The sequence below is a fragment of the Saccopteryx bilineata genome, chromosome 12 (assembly GCF_036850765.1).
Source record: "Saccopteryx bilineata isolate mSacBil1 chromosome 12, mSacBil1_pri_phased_curated, whole genome shotgun sequence".
In the NCBI taxonomy this organism is placed as follows: Eukaryota; Metazoa; Chordata; class Mammalia; order Chiroptera; family Emballonuridae; genus Saccopteryx; species Saccopteryx bilineata.
The window spans coordinates 38,631,812-38,653,753 of record NC_089501.1 but is presented as its reverse complement, the minus strand read 5'-3'; the positions used below and the strand labels follow the sequence as shown (position 1 = coordinate 38,653,753).

The following is a 21,942-nucleotide window of genomic DNA, read 5'->3' as shown; positions in this document are numbered from 1 at the left end:
TAACAATTGTGATGGTGTCATTGCTCTAGCCTTGAAAATGTTTAAAGAAGTTTTTAAAAAAGCCCAACTCATCAAAAAGCAGGGAGTTTTCAACTATGTACTGTAATCAAGTATAAACGGTTCCAAGCATTAAATAATGCTTAAAAGACAAATTTTCTAGTTTAAACTGAGTATTTCTGATTTTGAGCCAGGTATTAACTGAAGCCAAAAAAGTTTTGATTATTTCTTCTTCTGTTTCCTGTCTTCACTGTTCCTCAAGTCCAAAAGCAAGTCACTCAGTAATTGAGTCCCAACAACCTAATTATTCAGCTGACCACCCTCTCGAAGTGACCTCTGCACCCGCTTCCCACCAGTGGACCCTTTTCAGAAACTCTTCTTACCACTCAGCATTTCAAAATTAGTTTTAAGGGACCACTTTTCTACATCCAGCGAATAAAACCACTTAACTACTACAAAAAAAGAATGGAGAGGTTTCAAAGAAATAGCTGAGAACATCTGCAGAAGGCAACTGGGACCATCACACAAGAAGAACACAATTCCCTTTAAATTATGAAGACAGTTTTCTTTAATTTATCCAAACATTTCACATCCATGAAGTCATTTAGTTCAGAGCAAATCTAAGGCTATCACATTAAATTTAAGAAAAATACAATATGTACAAGCTTGCTGGTATAAATACAAACATCACACTTTTCTTTTCAATAACTGCCACAAAAACGGCAGATCAGTCTTGTCTCTGAAGATCCTCGTTCATTCTTGAACTCAAAAGGAGCCTCTTTGGGGAATGCGCCTTACCCTAAATGTCCCACTGTCATAGCTTCAGACCCTCAACATTCTTCTTCAGGTTCAGCAGTTCCTTTTCCTGCCTTCTTTTCTCCAGTTTGAAGGCTAATTTGTTAGCTTTCTTCTCTACTCTCCGCTCCTATACAAGAATACATTCATGTTATTCAAATCCTCAAACTGATGCAGACTGATCTCACAAAAGAAGATTCCCACGACCTCCCTGCCACCAGCTCTTTGTCATGTCACATCTGAGAAAGTACCTTGCGCTCTTCTCTTACAGCTTGCTTTCTTGCTCTTTTCTCTTCTCTGCTTTCAGTTTTAGAGCGTGGCTGGGTTGACACTTTGGGCAGGTCACTATCATTAATCATCTGCATTCGTTCAACTTGCTTTGCTGTGAATTCTTTCTTAGGTAAGACATTGAGAGGTATTCCTGTTTTACAAGATATTCGGATTTGTTTGGGCTGAAATAAAGATAAAATGGCTTTAGGGTCAGCCCGGCGTGTGGAAGTCCCCGGTACGATTCCCGGCCAGGGCACACAAGAGAAGCAGCATCTGCTTCTCCACCCTTCCCACTCTCCTTCCTCTCTGTCTCTCTCTTCCCCTCCTACAGCCAAGGCTCCATTGGAGCAAAGTTGGCCCAGGCGCTGAGGATGGCTCCATGGCCTCCACCTCAGGTGCTAGAATGGCTCCGGCTGCAACAGAGCAATGCCCCAGATGGGCAGAGCATCGTCCCCTGGTGAGCATGCTGGGTGAATCCCAGCTGGGCGCATGTGGGAGTCTGTCTGACTGCCTCCCCACTTCTAACTTCAAAATATACAAAAAAAAGGAAAGAAAAAAATGGCATTAGGGTTATTTCCCATTCCTATTAAAAAACAGTCCACTATGACACACTGTTGTTGCTTTTCCTAATGGTCCGGTAGCCACTACAGATAAAGCCACTGTTGAGAAAATAATTTGTACACTTCCTTTCCTGCAATGCATATTTCAAACACCTGAGAACATTAAAGCTCACCTTTGGTTCATACTTGATAAGTTGCGGATGGTTATATAGATTTGAGTATGTACCTAAAAAAAATATGCATCAATGAGTACACCTTCAGTTTAGCAAAACATTTCTGAGTTCCAACTATCTTCCCAGCTTTAGGGTTTTCATAGTTCAAATTAACACTGGAGTCTCTCTTATAAATGTTTTTTATATAGTTTGTAACTTAGAAATATTTTTTTCCAAATTATTTTCACAAAATATATACATCAACAAGTTGATGTGCCTAATACTTTTGAAACAACTGTCCTTCTTTAGCAGTGAAATGGACAGTGAGATACTTACTACAGATGGATTCACAATCCCACTTCTCTCTGCCTTCTTCAAGCACTACAGAGACAATCTCCTCCTCCTCGGACTCGTCAGGTTCACTCCCTGGCACGTCCTGAGCCTCGAAGGGTTCAAGAGTGCTCAGTTTCACACAGCTTTTGGTGTAAGTGTTCAAAAATGAAGATAGGAGGGGAAAAAAGAACACCACTCATTATTATTCTATATGTTACTCAACTTGTACTTAAAGAGCCAAGGAAACAAGCATTTTTTAAAAAACGCACACAGGTGTGCTGTTTGTCATTACTTGTCAAAATTAGCTTTACGTAAAATTGCTTCTAACTTCCAGCAGGTTCTGGACCTTCACTCTGCTGACAGGAAGGAAAAAATCTATCTGTATTGTTGCAAGGATATAACACATTAAACAAAAGAGCAGCTTTCCTAAGACATAATCTTCTTTAAAGCCTTGAAAAACATTAGCCCATCTATCTGTCAAAGTACTCGAATAATTCATTCCAAGTATGCAGCCCCTGTCCCACTGTGGGACTTGCGTGTGAGTGATCCCGGGTCAGACCCTCCAGCAGATGGAAACACCTCATCAGCTTCTCCCAAAGAACCACCTCATGTGGATGCTGATTCACCAAATATTTGGCTGCAAACTTCTACTAATCCAGCTGGAGAGATAAACTCTTATCTTTCTATAAGCCATAAATATCTGCTTCTCAGAATGCCTGGCATTTCAGGAAGATTAAGAGTGTATATACTTAGAAATCCAATATTTCTTCAGCCAACGAGGCTAGAAGCACCATCTCATCCTCAAGTGGAATGTGACCTTGGACTTCCTACTCTAACTCTCAGTTATTCCATCAATACTCTCAGGACAAGTTACAGAGAAAGTGGTTCCCACCCAGTGTTCCCATCCAATGTTATGTTCATTTCAGAACTCAGTATCAAAGTGTGAGCCAAAGGTTATGGAAAATGTACCTTCTTTTTAATATGGATTCTAAATGGGTGATTTTTAATTCCTGTGTACAAATAGACTATTTGAAAATAACAAACAGGTAAACAAGGAAAAGTCACTGTACTTCTCTGCCTTCTCTTTATAGTAGTCATTCAAGACTTCCTCTAAGCGACCACTGTCCACTTGAATAAAACCTTCCAGTTCAGCATTATCCAGAGCTCCAATTTCATCATCGTCATACTGCTCATAAAACTTGAATATAAAGAGAAAAGAGAGCATAAAAATGAATGCATTCAGTGAGAATACAGCATTTAAATGTTATTTTTAAATTAATTTCATTCCTATAAAACATAAGCACTAACATGGGATCATAACTACCATTACAACACTAGCAGGGATTCAGCACCATAACAACACGATGTGGAAGACAGGTCAGCCGGCACGGTGACACTGCAAAGACGCTGCCATTTCAGTGACAATGAAGGCAGTTACTCCATTTGCCTTGGAGAGCAAAATGCTAGGCAGAAATCTTTACCTCAGAATATTTTTACATATACTTTTAAATTCATTAATTAGGAAAACCAATGTACAATTTTGTTTAGATATTTACTGTATCATTCAAATGCTGTTAGCATGACAGGCTTTGTAAAAGAGTAAGCAGGGGTGACAGAACTCCTGGAGTGAGGTTATTGTAGTCACAGTTGGGCTGTTTCTTTGAGAGAGAAGATAGCACTTAGTGAACGCAGCAGTTAGAACCTTCATCTCAGGAAGCCACGCATTCACTGTTCACTGACTCGTCATCCATTGATTCATTCATTCAACAACCACTTACTGAACAGTTCCGAGTTTGAACTCTCAGCACATGCCAGGCAGAACTTCAGGCCTTGGCATATACAGCAACACACACACACATGGAAAGAAACAGAATTTTGTTTATGCCTCAGGCCAATGCTGGAGGAAAGAGCATAATCCTAAGGACTGTGACTGATGAGGTTTGGAATTAAAATGTCAGCATTCTAAGCAAAGTTTGATAAGGAGGTTTGATAAGCCATCTTTTGACCTACATGCATTCTTTCCAGAATTAAGATTAGAATGGATTTATGGTCTGTTTTAATAAAAGTTATAGGCTGTTTCTAATGCTGAAAGTTCTAGCTTTGGGTCCCGATGTCAGATAGTTTACTAGGAACTAGTATTTAAAGACCCTTTCTTGGGAACCTTACCTTCTCAAATCTTTCATCATGTAGGGTCAGCTGTTCATTTCTCCTCATGACTGAGGACGTCATAGAATATTCAGTAAAGCGACTTTTCGTTTCCTCCTCCCAGAACAAGTGATTTTCTAGAACCTTGAGAGGCTTCCCAGGGGCAGACAAAGCCTCATCCGACAATGAGCCTGCAGAGTCACAGCTACTGTCCTCACTGCCTTCTTCCTTCTCATCATTCACATCTTCCCACTCGCTGCCATATTCAGCCTCAGCTTTCCTAAAATCAGGGCCATAAATTAACTGTCAAAACAACTTGAAAAACAACAGAACCAAATTACTTCGCACAAGTAACATTTGAGGGTGTTTAAGGGAGGATTCTTGTTTAGGCAGAACAGCTGTGCTGCTTGACCCTCTGGAACGGACAGAAAAGTAATGAACTCGCAATCAGGCGACTTGAACTTTAGCCCCACCTACTGATGGTCTGTAAAGAACTCAAGTCTCATCCCGTCTGCTCTGAAACACAGAATTCTCAGACACAAGTCCTGAAGCTCTTTCAGCTGTACTATTGTATGGTTATTGTCCTATTAAAGAAGCTACAGTCATGTTATCCTTGCTTTGAAACAAGCCATACATACCATACATCCATTCCCTCTTCCTCTTCTGTTGGCTTACTGGCCTGAAGAACAAAATCATCTTCAAGCAAATTAGCTGGATTATCAAAGTCAAAGTCATCATCAAGAGCTGCGACAATGTCAGGATCAAAATCCAATCGAGGTCCTAGACAGAAAACAAAAACTGAGCATTAATTCCTTTACTTAACATAATCTGAATACCTATTATATGCCAGAGCAAAAAGTATGATTAAGAACCCTAAGGAGTTCAGTCTAGTGAGGGAAACAGAGATGGATGGCCAAAGGAAAAAACCCTTCCATTACAGATCTACAATATTAAACTGTCTATTATGCAAAATTCAAAGTTTCAACCGGCAGGAAGAACCTGGACTTTGAATTCACCTATTAGAAGCTACTCAAATATCTGTAGCCTATCAAACTGTCTTTTTAGACAATGAGATTTTAGTAAATCCCAACCTGTTTCTTCAGCCACGTTATTCTATCAAATAAAAGTACTACAGGGTTCAAGAAAAAGCGTCAAGTTCAAACCTGTAAACTGACACAGCTTCCAACAGCCCTCCGCCTCCACAATGGCTACTGCTCGAGTCTCCAACCTCATTCACAGTCGTCCTTACCATTCACTCCAGGCATGCTAAACACGTGCCGTTCCCCGATGTCAGCCTGCTCTCGCACAGTTTCCTGTCTGGAATATCCTCTCCTGCCAACTACCTTCCTTCCTCTACCTGCTCACCTTCGCCCTAAGAAATCAACTCAGACGTCATTTCCTCGAGGAGGCCCTGCCCAACTCCCTGAGGCTTCTTTGGTGCTTTACCATTTTATTCCTCTGTCATTTCTTATTGTCTGTCTTTCCCAACTGATGGTAAATTCCTCGCGGTCAGGGATTATGCCTTATCCTGGTTTAACCCAAGACCCCATCAAACAGTGGCGACTCAACCTGTAGAATGAATTAATAACTCAATGCTATGAAGCAAGTGTTAGTCAGTAAGAGCTGCGGGGCTGGGGGAAAGATGGGCGGTGGACTGGGAGCTGGGCGACAAAGGTGAAGGGACTGAGAAGCACAAGTTGGCAGTTTCAGAATAGTGGTGGGGATGTAAAGTACAGTCTAGGAATACAACCAACAATACTGTAATCAGTGTTTACAATGTCAGATGAATACCTGACTTACTGGGGGAATCAGTAAGTTATACAACGGCCAATCACTGGGTTATACACTGGAAATTAATATAACATTGTAGGTCAACTTAACAGAAATACAAAGTATTACTTAAAGTAAAAGAAAAAAGTTCTCATCACAAGAAAAAAAATTCTTTGTGTGGTGAATATGTTAAGTTGATATTGTGGTGATCACTTCGTAATATATATGATACAGATATCGAATTATATTATATACCTACTAATATAATGTTATACATCAATTATATCTCAATAAAAAATACCATTGAAAAAATATTAAGGCAATGTAGGAGAAAATACCAACACCATTTCTTTGTTTGTTCTAAAATACAATGTAAGTACAGCAAAAAAAAAAATAATAATGATTTTTCAGTATGTCTGGAATAAATGAATAAATGGGACACTTCAGAGAATTTCTAAAAGCTAACATACTAAGCATTTTCAAGATTACACAAGGGGTCAATGGCTTGGCTGGAACAACCGATCAAGGCACATATGAGAAAGCAATCAATCAATGAACTACTAAGGTGCCGCAACTATGAGCTGATGCTTCTCATCTCCCTCCCTGTCTGTCTCTCTACCCCACCAAAAATGATTACACTATAATGTACATAAGGCTAACTAAACCTCAATGTTACCTTTGTAAGAGGTTAGGTCAAGGTTAAAATTTCCCCAATAGATCATCAAAAATAATATTCCCACTTTCCTCTCCAAATAGGAACTTCAGAGACTAAGAATTTAATGGCAATAAAAGAATGCTGATCACACTCATCCCTTCCTAATGATCTGAATTCAGACACATTCAAACTGTTTCAACACTTTATCAGGAATAACTCTGACTTTTTACTATACAAGAGTGGGCAACAGGTTTACAATTGTAATCCACATAAAATAATAATACAAGAGTAACCGTGCCTCATACACTCACGTCTGTAAACCTACTGGTGCCCACAGTATGTTTCTTTTTGTCAAACACAGCTCGAATCCACTTGAAAGGGTAAAGAAATTAAACATACCTGAAACAGGAGCTGCTTTATTTAACAACCCAACATCTTCCTCAAACTCTGACGCAAACACTGATGAAGGCAACTTAATTCCAGTGGTCTTTAAAAAGAAATTACAAAATGGTTAAATTTAGCAATGCTTCTGAACTACACTATACTAGGTTGAAAAGTGTTCCCCCCAAAATCATGTCCTCCCAGAAGCTCAGAATGTGACCTTCCTTGGGAAAGAGAATCCTTGCAGATGACATTAGTTAAGGTGAGGTGATAATGGAATATGGAGGGCCCTAATCCAGTGACGACCATGTCCTTACAAGGCCATGTGAACACAGGAAGACACATGGAGAACGCCACGTGAAGACGGAATAGACTGGATGTCGACTGCATCGACAAGACCAGGAACACCACGGATTGTCAGCAACCACCAGAAGTGAGGAGACAGTCATGGAACTGATTCTTCTGCACCCCAACTAGAACCAACCCTGCCCAAACCTTGAGTTCACACTTCTGGCCACAAGACTGGAGAATACATTTCTGTTGTCGTAAGCCACCCAGTGGTAATTTGTGGTAATTTGTGAGGGCAGTTCTAGGAAACTTATATGACCACACTCCAAATACTCTCACTCATAATCTAGTCATATATTTTAAACATGTATATTCTATCATCAGCTCAAAAGCAACTTCCCCACAATATTTCACAAAGCTATCTCCAGCTGATTATTCCATTTAATCCTCACATTTTCTTGAGGAATCAGCATGTTTGAGTGAAACAAAGCTAAGAAAAGTCAAATGGCATACCTGGTTGGACTGAAGCTGGTTAGGTGAGGTTCTGGGATCCATACTACTACCTCATGCCCTTCCTTCTGACTGGAATTCTTCCTCTCTCTGCAATGGTGCCTAGCCATTAGTGGCCAGCTCAGTTGCTCCTACCTCCACGAAGTCCTCCATGACTACTGTCCTAGAGCTCGGCATTACGTGAACTCCCCCCGTCTTCACACCACACAACCTACTTCACCATGTGCTGGCACAGATTTTCTCACTAGTGCTATGCATTCGTTTCATCTCTCCAACCAAATAGCTAAGAATGTGAGGGTCGCCACCACATTAGCTGTCTCCATGTCCCTCACCATCCACCCTGTGAGATGGACAGTCACTTGCTCACAGACAGCATGCCGCACTGGGAGCCTCAGAATCGTAGGAGTAAAGGCTCCGTACAGGGGTGCAGACCTAGCAAACTGTTGTGGCTTCCAGCATCAACATCTCTACAGCACAGACATGGGCGAAGATCTGGCTTTCTAATGCACAGGGGGTCCTCGGGTTATGAGTCTCAACACAGGATGTTTCAAGTTTACGATGCTCACTCCCACAAAAACTTTAAAAAGTTGAGACGTGAGCTATTAGCATCGTACTTACGGACTACGTGGGCAAACTAGTTTGGTTGAGCATGGCAGAACACACAGTGCAGTGTACAGTACAGTCTACTCATGACCTTTTCCTTTTTCTGTGCTTAGTTGTGTTCTAGATTATGATTTTACAACTGTATTAGGATAGAAAGTGACTTAGGCTAGGGTGTGTTTCGACTTACACCAAAATTCAAGTTACGTCACTGTCGTAGGAACAGAACAGTGTCATAACCCGATGACCCCCTGTAGTCTTTTTTAAAAACAGATTTACTAGATGTGATTCACACATTGTTCAATCTACCCATTTAAAGTGTACAATTTATCTTTGCCTTCACTTCCCTTGCTTTTGGAGTCAAATTCATAAAATGCTCTTTATAACCAAGGTCCATGAGTTTAGTACCTATGTTTTCTTCTATCTACTTTATTGTTTCAGGTCTTATATTTAGGTCTTTGATCCATTTTGAATTAATTTTAGTACAAAGGGACAAACTGTAGTCAAGTTTCATTCTTTTGCATGTGGCTTTCCAGTTTTCCCAGCACCATTTGTTGAAGAGACTTTCTTTTCTCCATTGTGTGTTGTTGGCCCCTTTATCGAAAATTATTTGACCATATATATGTGGTTTTATTTCTGTGCTTTCTATTCTGTTCCATTGGTCTGAGTGTCTATTTTTCTGCCAATACCATGCTGTTTTGATTGTCGTGGCTCTATAATATAGTTTGAAGTCAGGTATTGTAATGCCCCCAGCTTCATTCTTTTTCTTTAGGATTGCTTTGGCTATTTGGGGTTTTTTACAGTTCCATATAAATCTGATGAATGGGACCACATTAGACTAAGAAGTTTTTGCACAGCAAGAGAAACTGACAACACAACAGACAGCCAACTAAATGGGAGATGATATCTTCAAACAACAGCTAAGGGTCTAATATCCAAAATATACAAAGAACTCATAAAACTCAACAACAAACAAACAACCCAACAAAAATGGGAAGAGGACATGAACAGACACTTCTCCCAGAAAGAAATACAGATGGCCAACAGATATATGAAAAGATGCGCCTGACCGGGTGGTGGCGCAATGGATAGAGCGTCAGACTGGGATGTGGAAGACCCAGGTTCGAGACCCCGAGGTCGTCAGCTTGAGTGAGGGCTCATCTGGTTTGAGCAAAAGCTCAACAGCTTGAGTCCAAGGTCTCTGGCTCGAGCAAGGGGGTTACTCAGTCTGCTGAAGGCCCGCAGTCATGGCACGTATGAGAAAGCAATCAATGAACAATTAAGGTGTCGCAATGCGCAACAAAAAACTAATGATTGATGCTTCTCATGTCTCCATTCCTGTCTGTCTGTCCCTGTCTATCCCTCTGTCTCTGGAAAAAACAAACAAACAAACAAACAAAACTACAATGAGAGGACTGACCTGTGGTGGCACAGTGGATAAAGCGTCGACCTGGAAATGCTGAGGTCGCCGGTTCGAAACCCTGGGTTTGCCTGGTCAAGGCACATATGGGAGTTGATGCTTCCTGCTCCTCCCTCCCCCTTCTCTCTCCCACTCTATCTCCTCTCTAAAAATTAATAAAAGTAAAAAAAAAACCCAAAAAACTACAATGAGATACCACCTCATACCTGTTAGATTAGCTATTATCAACAAGACAGGTAATACAAGTGTTGGAGAGGCTGTGGAGAAAAAGGAACCCTCATCCACTGTTGGTGGGAATGTAAAGTAGTACAATCATTATGGAAGAAAGTATGATGGTTCCTCAAAAAACTAAAAATAGAACTACCATATGACCCAGCAATCCCTCTACTGGGTATATACCCCCAAAACTCAGAAACATTGGTACATAAAGACACATGCAGCCCCATGTTCACTGCAGCATTGTTCACAGTGGCCAAGACATGGAAACAACCAAAAAGCCCTTCAATAGAAGACTGGATAAAAATGATGTGGTACATATACACTATGGAATACTACTCAGCCATAAGAAATGATGACACTGGGCCTGACCTGTGGTGGCGCAGTGGATAAAGCGTCGACCTGGAAATGCTGAGGTCGCCGGTTTGAAACCCTGGGCTTGCCTGGTCAAGGCACATATGGGAGTTGATGCTTCCAGCTCCTCCCCCCTGTCTCTCTCTCCTCTCTCTCTGTCTCTCTCTCTCTCCTCTCTAAAATGAATAAATAAAAATTAAAAAAAAAAAAAAGCTAAAAAAAAAGAAATGATGACATTGGCCTGCAGGCGGTGGCACAGTGAATAGAGCATCGGACTGGGATGTGGAGGACTCAGGTTCGAGACCCTGAGGTTGCCAGCTTGAGCACAGGCCCATCTGGTTTGAGCAAAAAGCTCATCAGCTTGGACCTAAGGTCGCTGGCTCGAGCAAGGGGTTACTCGGTCTGCTGAAGGCCCACGGTCAAGACACATATGAGAAAGCAATCAAGGAACAACTAAGGAGTTTCAACAGCAACAAAAAACTGATGATTGATGCTTCTCAACTCTCTCTGTTCCTGTCTGTCCCTATCTATCCCTCTCTCTTTGTCCCTGTTAAAAAAAAAAGAAAAAAAAAAAAAGAAATGACATCGGATCATTTACAACAACATGGATGGATCTTAATAACATTATACGGAGTGAAATAAGTAAATCAGAAAAAACTAAAAACTGCATGATTCCATACATAGGTGGGACATAAAAATGAGACTAAAAGAAATGGACAAGAGTGTGGTGGTTACGGGGGTGGGGGGTGAGGGAGAGGGGGTAGGGGAGGGGCACAAAGAAAATAAGATAGAAGGTGACAGAAGACAATTTGACTTTGGGTTATGAGTATGCAACAACATAATTAAATGTCAAAATAACCTGGATATGTTTTCTCTGAACATATATATCCTGATTTATTAATGTCACTCCATTAAAATTAATAAAAAAAAGAAAGTACATAATTTAATGATTTTGGTATATTACATTATTTTTTTTTAAATTGTGGTAAAATATGTGGTCTTTTATAAAGATACTCTTTGTGATTATTAATCGTTAGAATCTCGGAGTTAAAAAAAGGGAGGATCACCTTGATTTTAGTGAATGTACCTTTGGAGATTATTTTTATAGCATGAGAAACAATCAAAGAACCATATACACAATTAGAGTTTAGATAGTGATTCAAAAGAGTGAATTCTTTTTTTGTTTATTTATTTATTTATTTATTTATTTATTTATTTATTTTTTTCATTTTTCTTAAGCTGGAAACAGGGAGAGACAGTCAGACAGACTCCCGCATGCGCCCGACCGGGATCCACCCGGCACGCCCACCAGGGGCGACGCTCTGCCCACCAGGGGGCGATGCTCTGCCCATCCTGGGCGTCGCCATGTTGCGACCAGAGCCACTCTAGCACCTGAGGCAGAGGCCACAGAGCCATCCCCAGCGCCCGGGCCATCTTTGCTCCAATGGAGCCTTGGCTGCGGGAGGGGAAGGGAGAGACAGAGAGGAAAGCGCGGCGGAGGGGTGGAGAAGCAAATGGGCGCTTCTCCTGTGTGCCCTGGCCGGGAATCGAACCCGGGTCCTCCGCACGCTAGGCCGACGCTCTACCGCTGAGCCAACCGGCCAGGGCTGAATTCTTTTTTTGGTTGCAATAGTTCCTAAATACGGAGGCAGGCAAAAGTAGGTTAAATTACCAGCTATCACCACCTAAAAGATAAGTCATAAGTAAATATAAAAAATAATAAGACAAATAACACAAATAAATAACACTACAGCAATAAACTGTTTCATGTGCTCTTCTCTATAAACCTACTGTTGCCCACCCTGTGCATGGAGTCCGCCTAGCCACCGTCTCCCACGGCAGCACCTTTCCTCCACGTGAACATCTGGGCTGCATGGAGTCCGCCTAGCCGCCGTCTCCCACGGCAGCACCTTTCCTCCACGTGAACATCTGGGCTGCATGGAGTCCGCCTAGCCGCCGTCTCCCACGGCAGCACCTTTCCTCCACGTGGACATCTGGGCTGCTCAAGCAGTACTAATCTTTGTGCTGCCTTTCCACACTACCTTATTTTCTCTTTTTTGAGCATATTCAAGATTTCTGGTTTATTCAATTTTGGTGGTTTGTTACAAATTAAGGTTAAAAAGCACATAGGACTCATCTACCTTTTTGCACTGTGCTACAGAAATCCAATGGCAATTTTGTATTTAAAACATGATGCACTCATCCTTTTAAACATCACTGAAGTGTCCGTTTAAGAGCCTTCTCTGGCCCTGGCTGGGTACCTCAGTTGGTTAGAGCGTCATCCCAAAATGCCAAGGCTGTGGGTTGCATTCCCAGTTAGGGCACATGCCAAGGATCAAGCACTACATGCGTGCATAAGTGGAACATTAAATTGATGTTTCTCCTTTTTCTTCCTTCGTCTCTCTAAAAATCAATTTAAAAATTGATTTTTAATCTTTTAATCTTCATACAATACAAGGGAGGTTAACTTGTGGACCCGCATTAAAATTTCTGGTGTACTGGCAGTTGAAAATCACTGAGTTAGATAGTGATTAATTTCACACAACATGAATTAGGGAATAGAAGCTAAGCTAATTTTGTAGTGGTCAATACAGTCAACCAGAATAATGTTAGGACTCTTTTTCATAAGATAAAGAACTTGAGCCACTACTAGATGCCCGCGTCTCCTCATCAGTTTGTGGAAGGAAGTCAATAAGGTAAGTACCATACTACTTACTTAACAGCCTTGGGGAAAGTAAGTTGGTTAAGGATGTGGCAGTGGGGTGAGCAGCCTTACGAGAGGGCTATAGCCTAGTGAGTGAATGAATGAAAAGCTGCAGTTATTATATCTTTCTTTGGGATGATACCCTGAAACCTAAACCTTTTAACTCTCTTTAAGCAAGAAGCTATGGATTAGAGAAGCTGTGATCACATCTTCCCTGAGGAAAAGAATGCCTAGACCATGAGAGGATTCAAGAATGGGAAGCAAGAGAAATTGGTGCCCTTTTAATTCCCTTTTGACAATAAACAAAAGAAATGGATGTCTTCTCTCTCTCTCTTTTTTTGGATGTCTTCTATTTTTAAGTGTCAGGGGATTTATAAAAGTTTCTCAGAAAAATTTATGCTAATATGAAATAAAAACAAGATGAAGCCATACAACATGCTCATCCTTAACATAAACAGGAGGAAAAACTGATTGGTAGCACTAATTTCATATATATAAATGTGTGTTCTCTCTAGCCCTGGATGGTGGCTCAGTGGATAAAGCATCAATCCAGTATATGAATGTTCCAGGTTTGATTCCTGGTCAGGGCACACAGAAGAAGTGACCATCTGCTTCTCTACCTCTTCCTCTCCCCCTTTTCTCCCTTTTCCTATCCCACAGCCAGTGGCTTGACTGATTCAAGTGTGGCCCCAGAAGCTGAGGACAGCTCCACTGGAGGACATCAGCCTCCGGTGCTAAAAATAGCTCAGTACTCGAGCATCAACCCTAGATGCGGTGCCAGGTGGATCCTGGTCGGGGTGCATGCAGGAGTTTGCCTTACTCTCTTTCCTCATTCTCACCTAAAAAGAAAAAAGTGTACTTAAAAAATAAAGCATTAAAAAAGGAAGCATTTTAGTTGATGAGAATAACAGACATTACAATCTATTTCTTTTATTCTCTCTTATGGTTAGCTTGCAGATTTTTACAAGTGTTGAAGATTTGAAGGCTCCACAAAAGTTGCATTTTAGTACAGTTGATAAAGCTGAAACAGTCGGCTGCTCTTCTTCCATTGTAAGTGCTGTCTAACATGACCACATCTATCAAAAGGCCCAACCCTGTCAAAAGCAGTCACTTTTAACAACTGCCACCAGAAAACAGGCGGCCTACTCTCTCGACTGTACATAAGTGTACACACACATACCACTCTCAGCAAGGGCATGGCCTCTCTTTGTTCTTCAGACCAATACCATTTCTTCCCCCAAATAGTTATACTGATTTAAAAATGATGTGTTTTTTTACTCATCCCCCTCCAATCCCCTACACCAGCGGTTCTCAACCTGTGGGTCGCGACCCCGGCGGGGGTCGAACGACCAAAACACAGGAGTCACCTAAAGCCATCGGAAATACATATTTTATTTAAAAATATATTGTATAATATTTTCCGATAGTTTTAGGCGACCCCTGTGTTTTGGTCGTTTGACCCCGCCGGGGTCGCGACCCACAGGTTGAGAACCACTGCCCTACACATTCTCCCTCACACTTAAACTGTTGAAAAGTCTTACCGAAGTTCCTGCTGTTTCTTCGTTTTCGTTCCTGCTGTTGGGTACACTGTTGGTACTTGCAGGAATCAGCTCCGAGGGCCCAGATGGTTCTCTCAGGTGCTGTAGGTAGTCGTAGTCGTCATCAAAGAATACGCCATACTTCCTCTGTTCTGCTCGTCTCTCTTCATCATTTATCTAACATAATAAACAACATGGATATAGTACGTCTTCCAAGATTAAGGTATAGAAACTAATGAGCACAGTTTTCAGATCAGGAGGCTTGGCTGATAAGAATGAGACAACAAATTCTTGACAAATTCAGGCAACACACAGCTTCTAAACAGCTGTGCCACATAAAATTAAAATGGAATGAAACAGTTCCTCATTTCAGTGCAACAATTCAAGCCAAGAAGCACACAGAGCAATCTGTTTTTAAGATGTACTTGGAGGGCTAGAAAAAAAGACTAGGGGGCCTTGAAAGTTTAAGTACAATCTCTTGTATTTATATACAAAGAAACCGCTCAACGTGCAACACAAACTTGTTTCACTGAAAAGCTAAATAGGAACAATGTTCCCCAACACTTCCTTTTACACTATCCACACTTAATAAACAAACTGACTGATAATTAACAAACCAACCTTTTAAAGGCTCCCAGACATTTTCTAAAGCTAACTTATGAGTTTTCAATGTTTCACATTTCATGAGATGAGTGACCACAAGGCAAAATGCAGTTTGTGGTTATGAATGAAAGGATGTTAAAGAAAGTAGACATTGAGCATTTGGTTGTGCCCTAAATAACATCATGATACTGTAGCTGATGGCTTAGTAAACACTTACCATTACTCTATAGGATTTGCTCATGGATATAAACAAAAGTGAAGTGGTTACCAGAGGGAGGGGATGGGGAGAAGAGGAGTCAAGTGGGTCAAATATACAGTGATGGAAAATGATTTGAATTTGGGTGATGGGCACACAACACAATCAAATGCTATAGAGATGTTTACCTGAAACCTACACATTCTTATTGACCAATGTCAGCCCGCTGAATTTAATTTTTAAGTAATAAAAAAATTAAATTAACAACAAAAAGAAATATATCAAATAAGGACGCTTTATCCTCTCAATCAAAATAAATATGCAAGATATAAAAATCAGGATATTTAGTGAAAAGTCACAGCTTTCCCTGAAGATCAGTTATCTTCTGAGAATAGCAGCCGCCTAAAATAATTTATTAAAAACTACAAACAGTCCACCTACAAACTTACTGGTTAAAGAACAGCACCTACTTTCTGTGTAGGCAACAGAACCCTCTGGGGTGCAGTCTCATCTGCTGCTAAAGGATCTCGTTGGCTCCGATGGACCAGGTGAAAAGACACAGCTTTCTTCTTTTCTATAAAGGGCTTTTTCTTCCTGTGAGGCTTCAAAGGACAGAACCAGAACAAGCCATTAAAAAAAAACCAAAACACCAGTGAACAGTAGTATCACAGTCCACGTAGGCATCTGCAATAAATTATGTAAATGATAACAGATTTTTGAAACCTACATCTCTAGGGTAGGCAACCCCAACGGTGTTCTATAGAATCCATACTTACCTTCCTCCAATAACATTTGTGGACGCCTATTCTGTAGGCAGACCTTGTTACAGGCGCTGGATACAGCAATGGGAAAGTCAGACAAGCCCCTATTCTCCACAAGGGAATCATCAAGAACGATTTCAGGTAAAGGAAATAAAACAAACCACAGTGATGTGTCAGTGACTGAAGAGTGATTTTAGACTGGGCACTCGGAGAAGGCCGCTGACAGGTTGACCAGAATGACAGTGTGTCAGCCACAAGAAAACCTGGGGCAGGCAGGTGCCAGCAGTGTAGACACGTCATGTACCAGCTACTGTGTCAAACCCCGACACAACGGCTGAAGTTTTTAGTAAGATTCATCACTCCTTTCCACGTTTTTATTTCGCTCCTCAACCTTGACTTTCTAAACTGAGAAAGCATCATCCCAGTTGAGTATGTCCGCGTGTTTTGCATCGAACCTTAACCTCTCCCACAAGTTCCCTCCTCCAGAGCAAACTGATGGGCAGACACCTCCCTCTCCGCCCGGCCCCAGGAAACACAGGGTGGTGCACCTGTGTCCTGTGTGTCACAGAGGTTTCCAGGTCCTCCGGGGTAAAGAGCAGGCCATTCTCTGATGTCCATTCCCCAGTGGGCCTGGCCGTGGGAGACCCACACCGGAGCTCTGTGTTGCCAGCCGCCTCCTGCACCTCCGGACCACCCCTCCCGAACCAGGCCGCAGTGGCCACTGGCAAAAAGGCACCAGGCTGTCCTCTGCCAACCCAGAGCGGCCTGCCCCCCACCCCCAGACTACGGGGCTCGCTCACCATGCTGCAGCCCCACTGCACTCACACCGAAGAGCGGCCACGACACTCGCCGAGGCGCACCGGAGAGATGACAAACACTTCCGGACTCCCCACGGCCTGGCTCCCGCCCGGTTCCCAGCGGCGTCCTTCGGCCTAACCGCACGTGCAAGCCCGGCACCCAAACCGGAAGTCAGGCAGCGGGCCATGGAAATAGACCAATCGCCGGAGAGCTGCAGGGTCGCGGCCGGTAGTTACGCAAAGCTCGCTCCGTTCCAAAGATCGCGAGAAGCTCTTTAGAGGCGGGCGGTCCCCACACCCCGAGGGGCGGGGCTTTCCCGGCCTGAAGTTGGTCGGTCTGCGGTCGGGAAAGAAATCTCTGGCGTCTTGGTGGCGAAGAGGCGCGAAAAGGGGGCTCAGTTTTGGGGGGAACTTGCTTTTGTAGCTCCCTCTACCGAGAACAGAGGAGACGAACCTACCGCCCCCATTGACAGTTGTATTCCTTGCTTATTTCCGATCGTAAAAAAACCCACAAAAAACCGTGTACATGGAAGGTGGCCATCCTCGCGGATACCCGAGGTTTCAGGTTCCCTTTCCTTTGAGCTGGAGCGGAATCGGTTGCCTGAGCAACAGAGGGTCCCGGGACCTTGCTCTTCCAGGCTGCACCAGGCCTAATCAGGTCTTTATTTTACACCATTTAATGAACTGTGTTAAAACGTTCAGTTACTCAAACCCTCCAGACTTGACAGTAGAGGCATTTGAATTGATAAAATATGTTCACTATCTCGGGTATTTGCACACGTTATTTTATAAAGTGGAAACAGTTTATTCTCTTCCAAGTCCTTCCTCAAATGTTTTAACGTGGTTTAAGCAAATAGGCGAGAAGCAAGCCCCAGGAGGGTTTCAGGCAGGTGTCAGAGCACTGGAAGCTTTTTCGTGGGCAAAGGGGTGATAATGCATTCAAAGTTTTATCAGCAGATCTTTTCTCAAATTTGTTTCCCCTTCTCAATTTCTGGAGCCCTCCCAATGTCTGACTTATCTTGGATTGCGTCTTTATGCCCTATTACCATTATAAATATTTATGGCATATTGTTCTTGTGTTACAATAAAAATTGTAGAAATGATTTAGATTAGGACCACAGAACTTGTCTTGAGAAAATGCTTTGTATCAGAAGTAATACATAACACACTTTTATGTTCTAGACATTCACTATAATTAAGCTTCATGAGGGCAGATTTAATAGACCAGGCACATATACTCAATATATACTATTTGTTTAAATGAATAATGGTTCTGGTACTTTACCTGAACCTTTCATGCCTTTCTTACCACAACACTGAAGAGAGGTGCTATTATCTTCATTATTTTACAAACACTAAACAGGCATAAAAAAAGGTAAGTTACTTTCTCAGGGTACATAGCTCGTCAAACAGCAGAGCAGGAATTGAAGCTTCAGTCTAACTATACACTGGCCACCTCACCAAACTGCTTGCCTTTTTTTTTTTTAGTAATATTCTGTTACTTTATATATATTTATGTGTCTGTGTGCTTCTAATGCTAACACTAAACACATGTTGCTATGCACTTGGTATTCATTATGTCATTTAATTCCTTTGATAAGCCTATAAAGTACAGTTAGATAACACTAAACCTGTCTTATAGAGGTAGATAGAGTCTGAGGCTCAGAAAGTTGAAGTGACCTGCCTCAGGTCACATGCTAAGTGGAGGAGCCTAGATGTGTAGCCCATCAGTCTGGTTCTGAAAGGCCACACCCTAAACCATATGCTACACTGCCTCACTAAGGCCGTCAGCCAGCAATTTCTGAGGATCCAGATTCTGCCTTCGAAAGATCCAAATGTATCACTTCATTACCCATTGGATCAAATTTATCATTTTAAATACTCTAATCCAATTATGCAATTCTCTGTATAAAACTTCCAATGTCCACCCTCTGGCCTCAGGATGAAGTCCAAACTCTTCTGCATGGCAGCCAAGATTCTATCATCTGATCTCTACCCATCAATTTAGCATCTCCTCCCTTTATTCCCCCAGTACCACTCTATGACCCAGCCCTATCAAACCGTTTACAGTTCTCAAATGTACCTAAAAAAAAAGATTGGTTCTCTCATGCCCATCTAAAAGGCTCTTCCTCTTCACTCCCTGTTCTTCATGTTAGCTTAATTATTTCGGCCAGGAAGAAACTTATACACGCATACCTTGGAGATATTGTGGGTTCGATTCCAGGCCACTCTAATAAAGCGAATATTGCAGTAAAGTGAGTAGTAATCTTTTTGCTGGTGGAGTGTTGTGCCTTTGATTTGTAAAAACACAACACTGGAGAAATCGCAATCAAGCATAGTGCAATCAAATGAGGTATGCCTGTGTTCTTCAAAACTAGAGCCCGTTTCTAGTGCTTTCACTGTATCCTGTCATTACACTGTTCTACTCCGTTACACTCAATTGTAAATCCTTATTATTTTCATCTGCTTTAGAAGCAGATTGCAGTAACCTACTTGAGGGTAAAGGTATTTGTCTTGCCAGCTTTACTGCCCCAGGGCATAGTATAGTAAGAACTCAATAATACAGTAATTATACTGTACATTTACTTATTAAATTTCAACAGAAGAAGTTAAGGAGATACATTATTATTACCTACTTATTTCACAGATTAGAGATTGAGGAACAAACAGAAAGTCAAGTGGTTTTTGCCTAAGACCATGAAGCCAAAATGCAACTGCTGATGTAGCTAGAGAAGCACACCCTTAACCATTACAATGCACCCCATTGCAAAAGCCAGCACGGACGGTGAGTTTACAGGTGTCGGAGATCTCTGGGTTCTGTATGTCTATTAGCTCATTTAAAATTTGCTGAATACAATATCTAGCACAATGCATCCATTAAAATGGTTATATACAAAACTCTGGCCTGCCTTCATACAATGTTATTTCCTATAATTAAAATCACCCAGAACTGAGGCAAGGGGGCTTCCGTTTACTCACCTCCATGTGAAAGGAGAATGATAATGTAATTAATACTCATCTCATAGGCTTTTGTTGAATTAAATGAGAAATTGTGTGTTGAATGCTTGGACCTGTGCCTGTGGTGGTCAGGGCTCAATGGAAGTGAGCAAGTGTCTTCTTCCCAGTCAAGTGTAGCTATTCGCCTGACTTCATAGTTGCCTCCCAATGACCATCTCCTGAAACCAGGACCTCCTCCAGCATCCGGGACTTCTCGGGAAACACAGGCTTTGCCTCAAAGCAGGTTCTCATCATGGGAATCTGTTAGCTTGCATTTTGATCTAAGCTTCTCAGGATCCCAATCCTTTTGTTTCCCCTCAATTTCTGGCGCCTTTCAGGTCCTTTCTATTACACACTTAGATTCTTTTACTTGCTTCTACCCCTTAGTAATTAATTATATGATATATTCTTTACAATACTTTGAACTACATAAACTCTTGATAGTGGTTGACTTTCTATTTACCAACCCCTATTCTTAGAGTCAAAAGTACATGTTTCATTGGTAAATATTCTTTGAAAATAATAACCCAAATTAATTTTATCATGCCATTTAAATTATAAAAAGGAACTTTGACTATTCTTTGGTATATATTTCAGTTTCACTCATTCTAGCTTTAGGCTATAAAAAGCTCACAAATAATCATTACCTTTTTTTTTTTTTTTTCCATTTTTCCGAAGCTGGAAACGGGGAGGCAGTCAGACAGACTCCCACATGCGCCCGACCGGGATCCATCCCGCATGCCCACCAGGGGGCGATGCTTTGCCCCTCTGGGGCTTCGCTCTGTTGCATCCAGAGCCATTCTACGCCTTAGGCAGAGGCCACAGAGCCATCCCCAGCACCCGGGCCATCTTTGCTCCAATGGAGCCTTGCTGCGGGAGGGGAAGAGAGAGACAGAGAGAAAGGAGAGGGGGAGTTGTGGAGAAGCAAATGGGCACCTTTCCTGTGTGCCCGGGCCGGGAATCAAACCTGGGACTCCTGCACGCCAGGCCGACGCTCTACCGCTGAGCCAACCAGCCAGGGCAATCATTACCTTTTTTTGAGTGACAAACAGATGAAAACTTTTTACAAATATAGGATAGTGAGATCATGCATGTATTTAATTGTAAATTTAACTCTATGCTTTCAGAAAATGAAAGATTAACATCACTACTGCTGAGGGATTACACTGTTACTGAACAATTCTGCTTGTCATCCCGTCAATGGGCACAAACTCCGACTGAGGGAGAGCTGAAACATTGACCTTCTTGTCCTCCATCCCTCTCTTCCCTGTGCATCTCATTGTGCTAAGTGTAATTCTTATGCTTAAAGGTAGGGTTTTTATTTTCTTTTACACAATATAACACCTACATGTAAATTAACTTAACCTGTGGTTTAACTGAAGAAACTACAATGCAATATCTGGAGAAGACCTTTGAATCCTTCCTAGAAGGATGGGTGAGATGTTCATCAACAGAATTCCAGCTAGAGGGCATGAAAAAAAAAATCGGGATGTTGAAAGAATGCATAATGTGTTTGAGGAACAATGAGTTTCATTTGATTTGGCCCAAGTGAGGAATAGGAGAGTGATTTGGAACTGTAGTCTGTGGTGAAACTACTGGAGATCTTGAGGGCTAGATTTAGCACCAGGGAGTTTTTAGGTAGGCAGAGGGGACTTACGGAAAATTCTGAGTAGGAATAATATGAGAGTTGCCCATTAGGAATAATAATGTGGTAGTGGGGTTAAGAATGAATCGGTTGGAGAAGACTCAGGGAAGTAAGAACCAAGATTTCAGGGGTAATCAGGGACTGACCTAAAGACATGGCAAACTTTTAATGACAGCGGGGAAAGACGATTTAGGGCTTGGGTTTGAACTGCTGAGTATGCCTTGCTGAACAATTTAGAGGCAAGTTCTTCCCAGG

General features: G+C 41.9%; 1 protein-coding gene across 1 annotated transcript; it reads right to left on the bottom strand.

Moving 5' to 3' along the window:
* Window positions 1-541: 541 nt before the first annotated feature.
* Window positions 542-17,222, bottom strand: LTV1 (LTV1 ribosome biogenesis factor). The gene is made up of 11 exons (XM_066248364.1): window positions 17,049-17,222; window positions 15,958-16,089; window positions 14,692-14,865; window positions 7,077-7,164; window positions 4,891-5,032; window positions 4,274-4,532; window positions 3,178-3,305; window positions 2,111-2,250; window positions 1,796-1,848; window positions 1,044-1,244; window positions 542-922 (listed from the first exon to the last, which is right to left on the bottom strand). Exons 1-11 carry the CDS (start codon window positions 17,049-17,051, stop codon window positions 812-814), a joined length of 1,431 nt encoding a protein of 476 aa, XP_066104461.1. The 5' UTR covers window positions 17,052-17,222; the 3' UTR covers window positions 542-811.
* Window positions 17,223-21,942: the final 4,720 nt, after the last annotated feature.